The sequence below is a fragment of the Hemicordylus capensis genome, chromosome 5 (genome assembly GCF_027244095.1).
Source record: "Hemicordylus capensis ecotype Gifberg chromosome 5, rHemCap1.1.pri, whole genome shotgun sequence".
Classification (NCBI taxonomy): Eukaryota; Metazoa; Chordata; class Lepidosauria; order Squamata; family Cordylidae; genus Hemicordylus; species Hemicordylus capensis.
In genome coordinates, this window is record NC_069661.1 from 120,015,850 (window position 1) to 120,035,777 (window position 19,928).

Genomic DNA, 19,928 nt, shown 5'->3' on the forward strand with positions numbered 1-19,928 from the left:
TTGCCTCTGGGAGCAGCATAATAGATCTGCTTGTAAGATATGCATGCCATTTTCCAAGCAAACCAGGTGAAATCAGGCCTTCAGGTTGCAAAATTGGGCCCTCAGGTCTACAATGATGCTTTGAACCCTTGAATGCCGGGACCAGCAACTCCTTCAACATCGAAGGCATTGACTTCAAATGCTTCAACATCAGGGTCTCTACTTTCGAAACAGTCTAACACCCCAACGCCTGCTTTTAAGCGCCATGAGGTTATCTCCCGCTCCAAGAGTGAATGAGGCATGCTTTGGTCCCAGAGGATTCCTCCATAGTGACTGCAAAGAACCACAAGAGTCATGAGGGGAGTTCGAAGGCAACACTGTCCCCTTCAGGGCTTCATTTGGCACCCATGATACTGAAGTCACCACTGACTTCAAGGACCTTACTTCAACTGCATCAGTATCGGGACCTCCGACCCCTATGCCCACGGCAACAACAAGGTCAGCATCAACAACTCCCTGTCCGATGTCGATATCTCCAGCAAACATGGCTATCCGATCTCCACTGGCAACACGTGAAGAACGATAAGAAGAAGAGTTGACACAGAAAGTCCAAGACACAAACGACTCTCCAAGACTATATACACCAGTTCTTTCGGTGTTGAGACATGTAACCCCTTGGTATCGAGAACCGTCACCAGCTCTAGTTTTAGATATCGAAGACAAGCCAGACAAAAAAAGCAGTGGTCTAGATCCATCCAAGGCCTAAACTTTGCTCTTGATACTCTACTCGAGTAATAGCACACCTTCTACTACCACTTATAAAGGTTTTCTGTCACAGACACCAGCAATCAAGATGATGGCCAGGATGTAGTGCTTGTCATGCAAACTACACCTCACAATATGGGTCCCCCTGTACATCCCCAGACTTTTTCAGCAAGCCAGCCAATGGGACAGACTTCAGCCTCCTCACAGTGGCATCCATCCATGCAGGTTTTCACACCGCTCCCCAGCACTGCTCTCCTGGCTACCTAGTAAGTCACTGGGCATGACCTCCCCTGATCTTCCATATGATTACCAGGATTATAAACTTTGGAAAGTACAGAAGGAGAAACCATCGGCTTCATTCACTCTGACCAGCAGCCTGCCTGACCCCTTATGCACGTTGGCTGCAGGATATGATCCCACCTTTCAGCATAGAACTCTAATGATGACTGCAGTATCTCAGACCAGTGTCTCTCCAGTTACGTTACCAACAGATAATCCAATCTTGATGACAACTACTACACATGCTGATCCAGAAATGCAGCCTAAAATGTCCATATCTACCCAATCTCTGCCTTCCCCAGAAGTTTTCAAGAAAACATCTACCATGCAGACTCAGACACCAGCACCAGTAAGAAGACGCCGGCACCAGTGGAGCCTGAGCCTGCTTCTCCTCCTCAGTTACTGGAAGAAGAGCACATCAGCACCTCCAATTTTGAATTGGACCCAGAAACTATTGAACCAGAGGACTCTCCACACAGCGTCCCACCTTCTACACATGTATCACCTACAGAAGAGTTAAAGGCTTATCTCCAGATGAAGGCCATGGCAGAAGCACTATAGGCCTTGATCTTGACGGTTGTGGATGACCCGGTCTACAGCTTCATGGTGCACAGCCAGTGGCTTCAAAGCACCCAGGTTGGGATGGGAAGACCCTGTTCAAACACCCAAGGGATTTTTGAAAGGCCTGAACAATCTGTACCCACCGATTAGCAAGCTGTCTCCCAGTGAAGCATATCACTGGTGCTTTTGGCCTTGTTTCTAGAGCCCTTTGAACCCATAACCTCATCATATCTAAAAATAACAACATTAAAAGCTGCTTTTCTTGTGGCTATCACCAAAGCTTGAAGGGTGTGAGTGAACTGCACTCAGGATATAAGATTGTCTCGGCCACATAAACCAAGACATTATCCTACTGACTGTTTTCAGAGATCCCTCCATTCCTCTGGAAAAAACTTTGCACACGTTAGACGTGAGACGATTTAGAATGCACTAAGCCCATTCAGACTTACTAAACATTTATTTGTATATTACAAAGGGAAGGCAAAAGGGAACTGTGTTTCTAGGCAATGCTTCTCCCACTGATTAGTAGAGCTGATATTAACCTACAGGATCCAAAGGCAGAGCCCCCAAAGTGCATCAGGGCTCATTCTACAAGGGTGTATACTGCTTCAGTGGCCCATTTGTCAGGAATTACTTTTAGTGACAGCTGCAAGGCGGCTACCTGGTCTACAGAGTTTCCCTTTGTGAGACGTTACGCCATTGATCTTCACTCTGCAGCAGAGGCTAACTTTGGGAGAAGTGTGTTGAAAAGGCTGTTGCAATAGGTACTGTACCCTCCACCTCAAGCAGCTGGCTAAACACCCATTCTTATGGATTCCAGTGGATCACAATCCAGATAAACAGGTTGGTCACCTGTAACTATTGATCTCATAGTGATCCGTTGCAATCCATAAGACCCTTCCAACCATCCCCGCTGCAGCAGCCTTCAATTGTGTATTTAAAAAACCATTTCGAGACTCACCTTTTTATCATTATACTGAGGATAATCGTCTGCACAGCGGTTATCCAGGAACCGAGAAAGGGCATCCAGCCCGCCTTTTTATACCATCCACACTGAGCATGTGGGGTGGAGCTTGGATGCCGAGAGGAGCTAGAGCACTTGGCCGGGAGGTCCCTGCGCAGGCACAGTAACCATTCTTATGGATTGCAGCAGATCGCTACCCGATCAATAGTTACAGATGAGCAACCTGGTTTTTTCAGTTATACTTTTTTTATTAAAGCCACTAATAGGAAGAAAATATTGCTGGCTCTCATGAGATAGCTACTGGTTGACTGAATTCTCTGTGCTATAGAAATCTTTGATAAGAGAAATTATCAATCATCTTATGATAGCATCTTTAATTTTTCTAGCTGTTTTGAATTATCAAGTTCCCATTGATTCTAATGGAACTTACACATCTTGTGTCCCATTTTCTTGTAAAACACAAAGCACCAGTATTGATTGCTGAGCCAGCTGTTGGTTTGTTTTTACCTGTGGGAAGAAGAAATGTCTTAGCGCAAATGGCTATGCAGTTACTATTCCTTTTAATAGCAATTAAAGCAGTGAATATGAGTGTTGGCATAGTATCAATAAACTAGCAATGTTAGCATTAAAAAATTGTCTGATAATCTGTCTGCTACATTTTTCTTGTAGAGTGGTGAAAAGCCCTCCACAAAAGAGGTGAAAGCTAGTCAAGGCAAAAATGAAGTGAATAAACTTGCTAGAAGACTTTCAGAGTTGGTGCATTCAGCTGATGAAAACAGAGGCGATTCCAAAGTAGAAAGAGAACACAAAAGAAAAACATCTACTTCTCTTCAGCTGGAAGGAACACAGCAAGACACTGAACCCAGGGATCCTAAGTCTCAGTATGAGAAAGCAGAAGGCAGCCCAGAAGCACCACCTAAGCAAAAACATGCACTTAAAAATGAAAAACACATTAAAAAGGATGATTCAGAAACTCAAAACTTTAAAAGTGTACCCAAGAAAGAAGCCAAGTCATCAAAAGAGAAAAATGAAAAAGACAGAACTCTATCTGAAGATAGATCATTAATGAAGCATAAATATAAAGGTGATGGCATTCATAAAACAAGTGATGAAACAGAAAATTTGCCATCCGAGAAAGGCCTGAAAGGTGATGAGAATGTTCAGAAACACAGTCAGCTAACCAAAGCCTTGTCAGATGACAAAGCTGAAAGGAAGAATAAGCACAGAAGTGAAAGGAAAACATCTGTAAACAGCAAAGATGTAAAAAATGTTTCTGAACATGCTTCCAAAAATGAAGAGAGTTCACGTAAAGAAAACAGAAAAGACAGACATCTTTCTACAGAAAAATCAAGAATGGAACACAAATCCAAAAGATTGTCAAGTGATTCTAGGCCGCAAAAAGAGTTGCAAAGTGGATCAAAACAACACAGTTCATCAAGGAGGAGTGAAAGTTACTCAGAAGATAAGCATGATGCAGAATCAACTAACTCAGATAACACTATAAGGCAAAGTGACAGTATTCACAAAGACAGAAGAAGATCGAAGAGTGTCTTGGAAGAAAGGCTCTTATTAAAGTCCAAGTCCAAGAGTCACAGTAAACAAGCCAAAGTACCTGAAAATGAATTGCAAGAAAACTCCTCCAGGCAGGATTCTGAGCAGAAATCAGACAAAGATCGGCATACAGAAGAGAGTGATCCAGATAAACAAAGTAAATCCAAAACTGAAAGTAAAGCTTTTAAAGAAAATTCCGTAGAGTTAGAGTCTGAAACTGCAGCACATGCAGTTAGTAGTTCACAAAAAGATTCTGGTCACAGAGTTAAGTTACAGTCAGGAGAAAAATCAGCTATAAAAGAGAAGGGTAAAAATGATAAAGATTTGAGCAGTTCCAGACTGGAGAGGAAATTGTCGGTAGAAGGTCACAAAAGCAGAAGTTTGAAGCATAGTAGTAAGGAAATGAAAAAGAGAGAAGATGACAACAAAACAGAGGACAAAGGTGTTAGACAGACAGACAGCCATACAAAGATGCAAGAAAATAACCTGTTCCTGGATAAAAAATCTAGTAAAAGATTAGCTGGTGAAAACAGAAAGGGAAGTTCCTCGGCCCAAGAAATTGACATGGTAGAGGAAAAATCACCAGCAGTCACATCTGTTGCCAGCCAATTTCCAAGCCTTCAAAAGCCAGTCCGGACTAGTGGGCACACATTGCATTCTGAACAAAGCCAAGAGCCAATGGAGATTGAATCAGAACAAAGGCTCATTAATATGCACCACCCAATATCTCAAGCTGAAGAAGGTGGCAGTAATGATTCACAACAAGACAGTAAATTCAGAAATATTGTCAGAGACCAAACACATCTTAATTCCGTGTATGAGTTAAATAAATCTGTACATTCCAAAGAAACGTCATCAGAATCTTCCTCTTCAAGTACTGGTAACCCTGAACAAAAGGCTGAAAATATTCACACAAAGGGAGTGGATGCACCAAGTAATGCATTTAAACAAATTTCCAAGGATGTGGGATCCATTAAACAAGAGCCTTATCACGTGATCACTGATTATGAGACAAGTGATCGAATTTTGCTTGATGCTTCTCGTAAGGAGAACAAAAAGCTAAAATTCCAAAGAATGACTGAGGATGCTCAAATGCCAAAGAACTTAAAAAATATATTTGTTGGTCCAAGTGAAGAAAGCAGTCTTCCAACAAAGAATTCCTCAAAAGAAGATGATGTGCATACAATATCTGTGGATATGGATCTTACAGAATTCACAGACCCTTTGGTTGGTGTATCCAAAGAAGAATCTTTGAATTTAGATAAGCCTTGTTTCAGAGATACAAGACAACAAAACACTTCAGACAACAAAACACATACTGTTAAAATGGCACAGCAAGATAGAATTGTACCCAGCAGTAACATGAAAGAAGGTGAGATCACCAGCCTGGACATTATAAGTAAAGGTGGCAAAGTACACACAAGTTGTGAACAAGCAACAAAAGAGAACATGAGTGCTTTAATAGAAGCTAGTGTGCACGGAAGAGTTGGAAGTGCACTAACTGGCATTATACATAATGATAATCTGAGTGACCCAGCTTGCGTATTTCGGGATGTAAATGCAAACAAATCTCTCCTAGCCAGTTTGGAGAAAGAGGGAAGAGACAATCTAGGTGAAGATTCTTTTGAAAAGCAAAATGAGGATGCAATGGAATGTAAGGACAAAACAAAGGAAAATCATCATACTAGTGCTGTAATAGAATCCTCTTCAGGGTCAGTGGTTGAGAACATTCCAGAAGAAATAAGTGAAGTTTCTGCAAGAGTCAGTGAAGGAGGAGGAGGTGGTTTAAGAGAAGTCACTGAAGATAAATATGAAAACAGTGTCGTAGGCAGCAGTTCTGTTAGCATCAAGCACAACACCATGGAGACTACTGAAGCCATTGTTATAGGAACTAGCACGGAAAGAAGTACTGGGAGCACTGCAACAGCCACTAGTACCAGAGAAGGCCTAGGTGAAGAAGGTACATCAATAAATTTGCAAAGGGAAGGTGATGCCACCATTACATGTTCAGAAGAAAAAAGTGAGCCTGCTTTGAGCTGCACAAGCATAGAAGCAGATGAGGGTTTCACTGTGGGCATCTGGACCAAGAACAAGGAAGATGCCCATTCTATAACCAAAAAGAACTTTGGTGAATGCACTGTCACAGCAGCTGAAGAAAGTGGTCGTGTTACTGAAGGTCTTGCAGCTTGTGAAAGTTCCTTGACCAGCACAAAAGAAGAAGAAAGTGGTGAATGTGTTATGAATTATGTTGATGAAAGTAACAAGCAGTTAATCAATGAAAGTGGAGTAGAACTAGAGCAGAGTGTCAATAGTGTTGAAACGGACGAGAAAGACGATGCTGTAACCAGCGCAGGCTCTGAAGAAAGGTGTATGGCTTCCACTTGTGGTGATACAAGCAACTTGGACAGTGCTGCTACCTGCATCAGTGAGACAGAAGGTGACGGTGCTGTAACCAGTGCAGGCACTGAAGCTCAGGGTGGATCTTTGGCTGAAAATCCAGATGGATTTCAAAGTAATGCAACAGGAACTGAGCAGGTTAAAGCAACTGACGGTGCTGTGACTTGTACAGGTGCAGAAAGACTAAGCGTTGGATTTGCCATCTGTTCAGTGACTGGTACGGACTCACAGGAAGAAAGTGCTGTGACTGGCGCATGTGCCAAAATGGTAGCCAACAATATGGCAACTGGGCCACATGCTGACAAGAGTGAAGACATTGTGAATGGTGAGAGTGCTGTCACCAGCACAGGCATAACTGCAGAAGATGACCCTGAAGCTACAGCTGCTTGCACTGGCTTGGAGGACAGCAATGAAGGTTTTGCAGTTTCTTTAGACGTACAAGAAAAATATGAACATGCCACAGACAGCACAGAAGCCAGAGCTGAAACCAACCTCACTGAAGTAAGTCGAGGTTCCTGTGATGACGAAGGCTTTGTGACTAGCACAGGTGCAAAAGAAGATGATGAGGAAAGCGAAAACTTTGTTACCAGTACAGGAAGAGGCAATGAAGAAACTGAGCACATTTTGGCCTGTACGGGAACAGAAGACAGTGAGAGGGTTCTGGTTTGTGTGGGAGCTGCAGCAAGTGGAAGCTCCTCTGTCTGCCTTTCTGCAGGCCAGCTTGGAATAGAGTTAGCTGTGCTTACCACAAACGCAGTTAAAGGTACCGTTGACAGCATGATGAGCTTAGAGAAAGAAGCTAAGAGTAATGACATTCACAATAGCACAAAGGGGGTTGTTGAAAGCAGCACTGCTAGTGTTGGTACAGACGGTGAAAATGTTATGGCCTTCATTGCCGAAAAAGAGGGGAAGTCCACAGTTTCGGAGACATACGAGTGTGGCGTGATTAGTGTGACCTCAGAACAAGGTGCCAGTCAGCTCTCTGCTGTGGAAGAGAAGGATGAGAATGCTATATCTTACTTAGACAGTATGAAATGTGAAGGTCTGTTATTTAGAGCAGCCTTAAAGGAAGTCGCCATTCCTTCAGCTTCTGCTAATGATCATGATAAATGTGAAGGTGAGACAATCTCTACAAGTGGGGTCGAGCCTGCAGCTGCACATTGTTCTGCCGAGCACATTGAACAAACATCCTCATTTGCTGCTAGAACAGTTGAGACCTCCGAGAAAGCCACAAGTCCTATAGGTGCAGAAGACTTCGAGGCCCCTATGCCTAGCACGGCTGTTGAATATACAAACCAGGATGGAGCAGCTGCTGCAAAACCAAATAAAGTTTCCACAAGTATTTCCGAAGACTTTGAGGCCCCTATGCCAAGCGCCATGATGGAAGATAGTGAGAGTCCATTTGCTACTGTAAGAGCTGTAGAAATGACCTCCACCAGCTTGGAAATGTATGCCGTTCCCATGCCCAGTGAGTCCACAGGAGGAGCCGATGAAAGCCATCCAGAAGTCTGTAGCAAAGAGGAAAGAGATGAGTGCACTGTGATTTCCACAAGCATTACTGAAGAACCAGAGGCTCCCATTTCCCAAGTAGGCACTGAAGATCCCATTCTGCACTTTGCCTTAAGATCAGAACAAACTGCTGATGCAGCTGTGATTTCAACCAGCACAACAGAACACTTTGAGCCTTCTGTGTTTCCTGCAGATACACAAGAGGTTGATCAGGTCTCTGTCACTAGGCCAGAAGGAAGACTTGAGACTTCTGCTATCTCTACAAGTACAATCGAAGGATATAATGGCACCATGCTTGGTGTGTCTGTGCCAGCGGGAAAGAAAGAAAGAGATGAAGTTTCCACAGATGCAGCAGAGGAAGGCAAGGATGTCTATTCTGAAGAAGCTGTAGTCCAAGGATGTGAATTAGTTGTCCAAAGTACAGAAAGAAGCAACCAAAGTGTGACTGTTTTTGTTGGAAAGGAGCGGAAATATGAAGCACTTGGACTCAGTGTTGCCAGTGCCAAACCTGGTGTGCAATTGGTTGCCTTGAGTACAGAGAATCCAGAGGAAAAGATCTCTGACAGAAGATTGGAAGAATGTGACAGTGTCTCCACCATTGCTGCCTCAGAAGAAACTTCATCTGCATTTGCAATTATAGAAGAAGATGAGAATAATGTTGCCATATATGCCAAAGAGTCTGACGACACCACATCTTCAGCCCCAGAAGAAAGCGAGAAGTCTTCAAATGTGCTTCATAGAGAGAGGCGGATATCCTATCCTGAGGAACCTGAGGGTGCTTTGATGGGAGAATCAACATCAAAGAGCACAGATGATACCAAAAGCATAGCAGTGCCTGTAAATACAATGAAATCTGTCAGTGTAGGCGAAAATCTCTCCACAGAAATACATTTGGACTTCTCTGTCAGTGATGGATTATCCTCTGAATCCTGCATGCATGGAAACAGAGCTCAAGAGGGTGGGCTGCACAATGAAGTTACATCGAGCCCTTCTAGCATTCCAGTAGAGCAAGAAAGAGGAAATGAAAATGTAGGAACAGATTATATTACTTCTAAACCAGTATTAAAAACTGACCTTTCTGAAACAAGGGGCTTCCCTGACAAGAAGCACTTGACTTCACTGAGTTCTGTAACAGGAACCAATTCTGAGGACAGAACACTTGTTGGAGGAACAGATCTATGTAGGGAACACAGCTTGGCTGAAACAGATGCCCAAGTGAATGATCATCATGAACCTGAAGCTGCTTCTCAAGGGAGTACAGCGTACAATTCAGGTGAGGTTTTCTGAGTTTTTTATGTGATGCAATGTTAAAAAAATTTTAGAAAGTCATGACTTTACATTTTAGAATCAGGTAATGTAAATGGATTTCATTAGGTATACAGAAGAGATCTGCAATAAGCAAAGCTAATATTATTACATAACCCAAAAAAATCTACTAAGACCAAGAATAAAGTTTGGACTTTGGAATGTTAAACTTGACACTTGGTCATGCTGGCTGCTCATATTAACTGCTGCAAAATGAAGGAATCAAGACATTTTCAAAACGGAGATAATTGCCCAACAACCACTTCCTTTTAAAATATGGTTTTATTTAAGCATATTTCAGGAAATCCTGGAGAGAGGCTCTTAGGAAGGGAATGTAGTCAGGGGGGAAATCCAATTAATGTAATGCTAGCCATTTCTAGGAGACAGCATTGTGCACCATCTTACTTTTCCTCCCAGAACACCCTATGGAGTATTAAGCAAACGTCACTGTTCAGGTGGCTCAGTAAAGGTACAAAAATAAAAGGGAAGATTTACAAATTGAGGCGTTATGCATATGATGTTGACTTAACTTTTGACAGTTAAAAGCAGATCCATTAAATTAAGTAAGAGAATTCAAACAAAATTGGCAAAATGTGGATGAATAGCTGGTTTTAGATTAGCAGAAGCAAAAATGAAATTGTGTGTGTCTTCAAGAGACAGCAAATTAAAAATGGATTAAATTAGCACTAGACTGAGAAACCTGTAAGATATTTAGGAGTATATTTAACCAAAAAAAGGAAATAAAAATGTGAACCACTTGGATAACAAAATGAAACATTGTTCAAAGGTGGCACAAGTTAATTTTACCTTTCTTCAGCTGCTGTTAAAATGACCATGCTGCTGCTGCTGCTTTCAGACATTACCAAGAATATTGAATATTAAATGTACTATGAGAATTGCTTACAACGAATCATGGAGTCATTACAAGGAGCTTTGTTTTCAATTGAGGAGGAAGCTGCATTTTCTGTCCCTAGTTGTTTGTCTTGGTAGCTTGACTGTTAAATTCTGAATAACTACAGTTAATTTAATTAGAAGTATATAGATTTAAGCAGACATTCTGCATATGGGTGTTCAGAAGTAAATCTCATTGAAAGTAAGTGTCTTGTTTCTGAGTAAATGTAGCTAGAATGAGGCTATTAATCCCATTTATTTAGGACAAAATCTGAAAAAACAACAAACTTGATTTTGATTCTGATGCTCTTCATTTATAAAATTGGTGTCATTTTTTTTCACCTCTGTGTGCTCAAAGCACTATGCAAAAGGGAAGGGGGAAAGCTATTCTAAGAAAGATTGTTGGAAAATACTTTAGTCTAGGATTTCAAAGCAAATTAACTTACTACAATGCAATGTACTAATTCAACTAAATGCCATCATATTTTGCTGGATAGCAATAAGACTGCAGGAGGTATAATCTTATATATAATAAATGGTTAAATTACTGTTCTTTAGACAATAAAGACATTCTGCCAGTTGTGACTGAAGAGCTGGAACTAACAACTAAGGTGACAGCTGATGAGGTATTTATGATACTTTGCAATATTTTTAGAATATTCCTTTCTGCATAATTCTGCACAGTAATTTGATTCAGTGTATAGTTTCAACCCATTCAAAGGGAAATGAAGCAATTTGAGTTTTGCAAACACTTCAGAAGATGTTGACAGAAGGATTTAGTATTGATGCTTCAGAGTATTTCATACTTCCAGTTTAGGTGATAGTAACAAAATAGGTTTAATTCCATCCACTCATTTTGTTGGACCTGCCATAAAATACTGAACACATCTGATATTTCAGGAATTCAAATTAAATTATTGCATGCATGTTACACTGTAAGCTTGATTTGTTTAGAAAATGTATATCTTACTTTCTGCTATATACTTTCAGAACCGCTAACAGTCAATAAATAAAACATCATATAATAACACCAGCATGATTAAAACATCAGAGGTGATAAAAGCCCTCACTTATCACAGGAACAAAATAAGACCAGATTCAATTGATGTTTGCAAGGGTCTGTCTTTGCCTGGCACCGAAAAGCTGTGTCAGCTCCAGACAAGCCTTCCTGGGGACTGCATTGTAGAGATTGTGTGGGGAGGGCAGGAGTCACAGCAGAAAAGTCTCTCTCACCAGTTGCTCCGCCTGCGAACTTCAAAATGCAATGGAACCTAGAGAAGGGTCTTTGAAGGACACAGGCAGTCACATGGGAAAAGATGGTCCTTCAGCAAGACCTTTTCTGTCCTTTTCTCCCCACGGCCTTCTCCTCAGTCTTAAAACATCTTAAAATTAGTGTTGTTGTTATTAAGCTTCTGAGGAAGCGAGAGGTTACCCATTTGTTTTCTGAGATCTCCCAGGAAACTTTGAAAAGACTGGAGTGTTTTTTAAAAAAATTATCCAGGAAAGGGAATGTCCTATATGCCCTTCAAGAGATTACGGGTGTATCTTAGGCTGCTACTCAGGAAAACCCATTTTGTATAGTAAGCAGTGGTACAGTTTTTATTCTCTAGTGGGTCCCACTGAAAAGCAAGCTTTGGAGACTGTGATATCAGTAACCTTGAAATAGTTTTCTTTCCTTGATTTCATAGGATCCTCAGCACAGAAGTCCAGCAAAGGAAGATCCATGTGAAGAGTACCAGCCAGAAGAAACTTGTAAAGGTAACTTCATTCTTCTAATGACAATAAATTCACTGTTGTTTGTCATATTGACTACCATGACAACCGCTGTTCCACAGTGTTTAGTATATGAAGAATAAATGTCTGAAACACTAGTCACATAGGAATTGTTTTAGCAGTAGGAACAGAGATCGTAATCCACCCTTCAGTGAGTCCAAAACTTGGCAATTTGTCAGTGTGAGTAAAGAAGATGGAGAGAAGCTGTCTAATCTCCCCTTTCACTGAGAGAAATGGTTGCTGTGAAAGGCAGTTAAGGGTGCCTTTACCACCTTGATGGCTAGCAAACTTCACCCTCTGTAAAGTAGTTGGGTCCTTTAAACCAGCTACGCTACTGGGGCTGTAGTTTGTTAGCCATACAAATGAGTCAGAGTATGTCTGTATATGAGAAACAAAATAAGTGAACAGGAAGTTCCCTCCCCCCCGCCGGCCAGGGATGTGCCCAAACGAGCTTGGGAGCTCGTGGGTGGGGAGAGGCTGCCTTAAGAAGCAGGTACGCTGGTCCTTACCTGCTCTGCTGCTGCCCTGCCGCTTTTCCGTGTGCTGCGCTGTTCCCTGCAGCCTGCACGGGGCGTCGGCACACAGATGGCTGCTGCACATGCGTGGCAGCTATGGGCATGCCAACACTGAGTTCAGGAACAGCAACACAGTCGCGCACGGCCTTTGGTAGAGCGAGCGCCATGCCCGGACAAGCAGATGGGCAGCAGTGGAGCAGGTAAGGACTTGTTTACGTGCTTCTTAAAGGAAGCACTCCACGCCCTGCCGAACCAGTTTGGTTGCGGGCACCTGAGCCAGTCCGGTGCTTTCCTAAGGAGGTGCTGACCCAGTTTGTGCACCTCCCTAGTCTCCTCCCCATCCCACCCCCACCAATTCCTGACACCAGCATCTCCCTTTTACTCCTAGCACTTGAAATAGCCCCAGATCAGAGGTTTTCGCTACTGTGGAAGCATTAAATGATTCTCTTCTTGTGGTTTTGCTATACATTCTCAAGCATCCAGACGTCATTGCATTTCAGATCGCTGATTCTTTGCTCAAATGTTGTTTTTCTGTCAAACTATGGCTCAGAAAGTAGTCTTTGAGGAAATTCTGCTGTGATATGTAAATTGTGTTATATATGACACGTGTTAAAATGTGTAGTACTTTTCCCATTAGAGAGACATTTTTAGAACATTCCCTTGGCTTTGTTTGGTGCAATTCAACCTGGGTAAAAGGAAGCTGTTTAAGAGAGAATCCTGTCTTCTGTCAGAGCTGAGTACGCACAGCAGACAGGGAGTTTCATAGTCCAAGACTGCAAGGAATGTAAACACTCCATTGCTGTTTGAGTAGCTAAGATCTAACTCTAGGCTTGACAGTGTATTTAAAAATTGAAAGATTCTCTTTTGTATCCTAATGTAGTAACAATAAACTAAAACTTGTACACATTTTAAATGATTTTTTAAAAATGAGCATTCTCTTCTCAAGGCAGTCTGAGAACACAACCAGTAAGCAGTATTATTCTTAAGTTTACAGTAGGGAGTTCCAGTACAGCAGAATTTTAAACATTTAAAGTTGGAATAAGCAAGTAGGAGCCATGAGCTTCCTGCCTGGTGCTCCGCATAATCCTTCAAGCCCCAAGGGCCTCTCTGTTGCCCGTGTGTGGGAGCAGCGGAGGTGCAGATTAAAGAGAGGGTTCTTCCAAAGCCTCTGTTGTGTCTCAGCCGGGAAGCAGGGGGTTAAAGAGCCCTTTGATGTGTCTTGGCTCTTGGGGAAAGAATCAATATGTAGAGTTTGGAGGTAAGGAGTGAGAGTGAAGCACAATTGTGAATTCTTGACGCGCGCGCACACTATATTTAATAAGACAGGGAGAAGAGCAGGTACTAGAGAACAAAACGCTGATAAATCTTGCATCTACATGCTATATCAGAGGACTTTCCTTTTGAAATAAAGGAATGAGCAACAATAGCATAGTGGCTGTTTTAGTACTGATAAGTCTCGATCAAGTGATTGTTTGTTTGGTTTTTTTGTTTTAAAAGGCTTCTGTACATTCAAAAGCAGACCAAGTAGTTCTACAGCTGCTCTCATGCCACTCAGTCCCAAACCTGGTGGCTGTAGTCCAGGGAAGTATGCACACCAAATATCCATGCACACATGTGTCTGCTCCCCTTCCCCCACCCCATCTTTTTTTAATCTCTTCCCAAAACTAGGATTTAAATATCTGATCCTCAGTACTGAGAGGTGTTCCTGCTTAAATACAGCATGCAGTGTAGAAAGGTTTTCTGTTCTTGCAAGGCAACTGAAGCTTGTTTGCATTTTTCTGAGAATTGTTTGTAATCATTGTTGCTGTCCACCCTGATAACTGGGCTAGTGCAGTGTAGTGTTTAGGAAATGGACTGTGAACTAGGAAGTCATCACTTCCAGTGTCAGGTCCCCTGTGAACTTGATAGTAGCCCTTAGGAAAGCTACTATGTTCTTAGCCTCAGTCCTATATCTGTAATAAAAAGATGCTTCTGGCCTACTTCACAGGATTGTTATATACATTACTGAGAATGTAATACCTGTAAAGCTCTTTGAGCACTCATGTGCCATATAAATTGTAAGGTTGTTATTATTCATATTGAATTTATTTGTGGCTTTGTATTTTAGTCCTTGAAACCACAAGTGCTTTGGTCATAACAGATGCAGTAGAAGTCCCAGTTCCTGAAGAAAATTCACTAGAGGTTTGCATTTATCTTTGCTTGTTTTTCTTGAGTTTTTTCTGGGGATGGGGGGAAGGAAGCACACCCTTCTTCTGTGTGTGTTCTGGTTTTTCTTTTTTTAAAGCCTCTTACTGCAAAAGAATAGGTCCCAACTCGTTATTCAAAAATCCAGTTAGATTTTCAGTATACCTTTAATGCCAGTGTTTTGTTTTGTTTTGTTTTTAAGGATTTCACACATTCATAAAGGATTGGTCTGTCAAAGGCAAGATAGCTATATCATGGTCATGCTATTTATTTATTATTTTTTTAAAATGTTTATTCCCCGCCCCTCCAGTGCTCGGGGCAGCTCACAACAATAAGATAGACACAAGATACAATAAAACTAATAAAATTAACTAAATTCAACAAAAAAGTTAAAGGATAACTCAAGGCAGTATCTCTCTAAACAACAGATGCTGGAGATACTCAGTGGTGCTTCTCCTTATGCCCTGCTTTTCAGAACGGATTGCTTTACTCTGGTCTGATCTCTTCTCCTTTTTCCTCTCTTCCTCTTGGTTACAGGTAGAAATACCCAATAGGGAAGAAGAACACTTCATGCCAGAAATGACAGACCATCATCCAGCTGCTGCAGATGATAAATCAGGTAGTTGACAGAGAAGCACTATTTCATTCTTGCATCTCTAATAGTGAAGCTGGGCAAGGTATGGCTTGTAGGTCAGCCTGAATTAGAGAAAGTTATGCACATGACTTCAGTATTCTCACCCCAACTCTGTGGGAAATCTCCCAGATTAAATGGTAAAATTATTTTGCAGATGGCGGTGTGGTGTCTCAGATTTTGCCAGAAGAAATTGAACAGAGCCAGTGTGTTGAATCCAAACCAGAAACTGATACGGTATTGCTTTAAAATCTGTTTTCTTTGTCCATTCCTATGAACTCTTTGTTTAGAATGGTAACCAAATTATTTCTACAGTAAATAAAAATTGAGAATTGCCAAACAATTCTGGCCCAATTAGAAACTCATGTACAATGGCAGTCTTGTGTACTCTTTCACACAGATTCACAAAAGTTAGTCACCCGTAAAAATGTGTACAAGTTCACTTGCCCACATATATGTGGCACAATGACTGCCCAAAAGGGAAAGAGAACTCCAAGCTTTAAATGGGGAATTGGGGTGGGGGCAGGTGTGCAGACAGAAATTATCTGTCTATATGGTTATCCATATAGATAACCAGCTTTATGGTAGGGTTTCCTACCCTGTGGCTGCTTGGATATCTGAACTACTACACACATGACATGCATAGTGAAGTTTGGGATCTTTACTAAGTGGTGAGGCTTTCCTGCATAATTGAATGGGCCATTGGTATTCATAATCCATGGTAGGTGACACTGAGTGAGGAGAGTATTCCCCTGAATTATCTTCTTTTAAGGAACAGGTCCCCCCCCCCCCACACACACACACTTTTAACATCAATGTTTTTCAACTGTTATAATGTCAAGAATTTTTTATGTTTTTACAACATAAATATAATGTTCATGGTGTATTTTGTGTTTGGGTCTTCTTGGGGTGTGTGTGCTTTTTTACTGTGAAATGACTCTTATATCTCCAAAATTATGTCTCTGTGCACTTGTGTTACCTGATGAGGGACTGGATGGTGAGCAGGGTATATGCTATTAATCGTGTATCAGTGTGCACAGTGAACACTTTAACTGGGACGTTTTCTACACTTTTATCAGATTGCAAGATTATGTGAATGTACACTAACAATATGTATTTTAAACATGCACCACAATCATAGTAAGCTGTGTGCTCATGCAATCAGATGATTTAAATCATTTACAGGAACCTGCTTTAACCTCCTACCCCTCCCCACAAGCTTACCATTTTTAAAAAGCCTTTAAAAACCATTTATTAATATTTTTATTTTTACATAGAGAGCAACAGCCGGAGATTTGGGAGAAATACCTGAAAGTGATTCTAACATTCAGAAACCTTCATCAGATGCTGTACAAACAAAAGGTGATGTCAGATAAATTTCTGTTTTAAGTGGTCCAGAAAGGATTGCAGTCCACCAGTAACTTTCCCTATGAATGTCCCATTGAAATGAATGGAGACCTGTTTGCATGGATTTGGTGTTGTTGTCTTGTTGTTTAATCCTCAAGAAAGATACTGGCTGATATCCTAACTGAAGAATTACTAATGCAACACCATTGCGTTCCAATCTTAAATATCCAGCCTAAGGAAAAAATGTGCCCCTTTCCTTGCTTAGCTGCCTACGTCACCTGAAAATATGTCCCTGGGGCTGAAGGACATATTTTTGGGTGGCACAGGCAACTACAGAAGGAAGGGGAGATTTTTATTTGGTTTGTTTTTAAGGCTGGGTCCTTAGTCTAAAACACAATGCTGTTGCATCAGCAGTTCATTAGTTTAAATGTCAGCCACTGCCTTTAAAGGCAGCTAAAATATCTACTGTACATGGGATTATTCAATTAGTCAAATATGGGATTAACTCTTAATCACCAAATTCTAGTGCTTTAGCTTTTTCTCCAGAAAATGCTCAGGATTTCATTTGGCATGCCTGTAGAGGGAGTTGAACAATGCAAGCTGTACTCCAGGCAGACTGAAATGAGTAGGTGTAGGTCTGAAAATGCTACTGTCTGGTCGCATCTCTCTTTCCATCCATGAAAATGATTTCTTACTACTTGCAGAGGCAGGCTCTTTAGAAGAAATGGTGGGATAGGGGGCTGGGCTAGGAGGTACCTTCTTCCTAAAATCAATTTCTGCTGACATAGCAATAACCTACCCTAGTCAAAACTTCCCCTAACTAGCAGAGAATCAAAAATGCCTAGCCAGAAGGCCTCCTACAATGTGGGAGATGCCTCCTAGTCCTGCCCCTCTGGTCAAGTCAATCTTAAAAAAAAAAAAAAAAAAACTTTCTGGTGCACAGAGAGGGGATCACCCAGTGTTTGGATCATGATATGTTAAGCCAAATAGAAAATGAGTCCCCATATGAGCAAATTCTTCCTTCTTGTCTGCACAGTTGCGTATAGTGCTAAGTTCAATGAATACTCTAATCCTGGTCACTAAACAAGAGAGTACCTTTTTAATATTAGCTCTAGGTACCTGATACAGGAAAGTGTTGGACAAGTTACAGCGGCAGCATATTCACTGCTGTTTATTTAAATTGTCACAGAAGTAAAAATGATAGGGTGTAGTACAAATGAAAACCAGGATTTATACAATGCAAAGGAAGTTACCAGGTTTATGCAAGCGCTCAAAAATGATGATAGGCAGTTAATATGTGTGCATGTTAACTTCTCTTTTCCTCCAGATGATATTGTTGGCAAAGTGGATATATGTGAAAAGCCAGATCTTAAATCCAGCTTAAATCCTGTTGAGGCAAGTAACCTGGTCTATTCTGATTCATTGCTATTTGAAAGTGTGCCTTCACATGGCACAAATGATTGATTGTGCTTTGCCAACTATAGTGATAAGGAATTGTTTCCCCAACATAGAAATGGCGGTAAAAACAATGCAGTGTTCCTTAGCCAACTAATTAAATAGGCACATATCAAAGATTGTTTCAGGTAAGAAGTCTTGGCAGTTTTTATTCCCATCTGAAGGTCTAAAAAGCAGAAGAAGAAAATCAAAATTGATGTACAAGTGTGTTTAGATATGCTGCAGAAGTAGCATATTTATGGCAGATGTAAATTTTAACATTCCTCTTTCTGCTTTGCCAAGTTGTTCATCTTCATCCAGGGTCGTAGCCACCATTGGGTGACTGGGTTCAAAGAACCCGGGCTGCCACGCCTTGCAGCCCCTACATGCCTGCCCCCCGCGTCTGACCTCAGACGCGGGGGGCGGGGGCTGGTTTAGCTCCCAAGCAGGGCCGCACGGGAGTTAAATGGCCATCGCTGCGTTTGCAATGCAGCCAGGAGCGGATCTTCCCTCCCTTAAAGTCAGGGAGAGCCGCTTCTGGCTGCGCTGCAGACACAGTGCTGGCCCCAATCTAGCTCCCGAATGCATTTGCAGAGCAGCCAGGAGAGAGGCTCTCCCTGCCTTTAAGGCAGGGAAGAGCCACTCCTGGCTGCTTTCTGAATCTAACTCCTGGACGGGGCCACCCAGCCCCATTCAAGAGCCAGACCACCACCACCACCACCCACGTCTGATGTCAGAAAACCGCCTTGGGGTTTTCTAACCGCCTTGGGGTTTTCTTTTAACGAAAGGCGGTATATAAATGTTAAAATAAAAAAATGTGGGGGCGTGGCTAACCCCCGCGTCTGAGGTCAGATGTAGGGGGTGGTGCGAGCCAGGCCACCGCAGCAGCTGGACACAGGCCGCCACTGTTCTTGCTCCGCTACTGTCTTCATCATCGTATTTGTAATCCAGCCAAACTTAAATCTTATAAAGTTAATATTCTTAAGACTCCTTTTCCTGCTGGCAAATAAATGGGAAGTGGAAGTGCTTAATTTTGGTTGATCATCCCCAGTACGAATATTTATATTATAAATATAATCCACATTGTTCTGGTGTTAGACCATCAAAGTTGGAGGGCACATTAACCTTCCAACATATCCCTTAAGTTACACCGGCATGCAGTTCTGAGTAGTGGTTAGGGATGTGCGTGAACCGTTTCAGCGCCTCCTTCAGCCTAACCAGTTCAGTGGGGTGAGGAGCAGCTCCCTTAAGAAGCAGGTCCTTAACTACTCCACTGCTGCCCTGACGTTTTTCCAGGCGCATTGCTCGCTCTTGCAAAGGTTGCCCGGAGTGTCAGCCACACATGTGCGGTGGCCATGTTCATGCCAACACACAGGCTACAGGGAACAGCACCACAGCCACACGCGGCAGCAGAGCTGTTCATGCATGAGCCGTTCATGCACATCCCTAGTAGTGGTGTATCTCAAGACCTGTAGGTGCACAGGACTTGCACAAAATCTGAAACTTTTCCTGCTGGCATAATTTGAGCATAGGATTGCACCAAAGTTAGTTCGTTTGAGCTGGATCATGGCCTTAATTTGGGATGGATCATGCCCTGTGACGTGTAATTGGGAGGTTTTCAGGTGTGAAGTTTTTATGGTATCACTATAGTATGAACATTGTTAATACAGCTTCCAGGGTGTAGCCATGTTAGTCTGTTGCAGTAAAAACAATGAGGTCTTGTGGATCTTTAAAGACAAATGGACTCATTATGGCATAAACTTTAAACCTGTTAGTCTTTAAGTTGCCACAAGATTCTTTGTTCTTAATACAGTTGCTCTACTAGAAACCTTGAACTGGTTTC

The 19,928-nt window shown here is 41.9% G+C and overlaps 1 protein-coding gene across 3 annotated transcripts in view; it reads left to right on the forward strand.

Moving 5' to 3' along the window:
• Window positions 1-19,928, forward strand: part of BOD1L1 (biorientation of chromosomes in cell division 1 like 1) — a 65,028-nt gene that overhangs the window by 27,932 nt on the left and 17,168 nt on the right. For 2 of the 3 annotated variants that reach the window (XM_053255040.1, XM_053255042.1), the window contains exons 10-17: window positions 3,218-9,278; window positions 10,760-10,827; window positions 11,890-11,959; window positions 14,597-14,670; window positions 15,211-15,292; window positions 15,462-15,541; window positions 16,582-16,666; window positions 17,979-18,046. In XM_053255040.1, the coding sequence (XP_053111015.1) occupies window positions 3,218-9,278; window positions 10,760-10,827; window positions 11,890-11,959; window positions 14,597-14,670; window positions 15,211-15,292; window positions 15,462-15,541; window positions 16,582-16,666; window positions 17,979-18,046 (6,588 nt within the window). The remainder of the gene's footprint in view (window positions 1-3,217; window positions 9,279-10,759; window positions 10,828-11,889; window positions 11,960-14,596; window positions 14,671-15,210; window positions 15,293-15,461; window positions 15,542-16,581; window positions 16,667-17,978; window positions 18,047-19,928) is intronic. The other variant, XM_053255041.1, reaches the window with a different exon arrangement.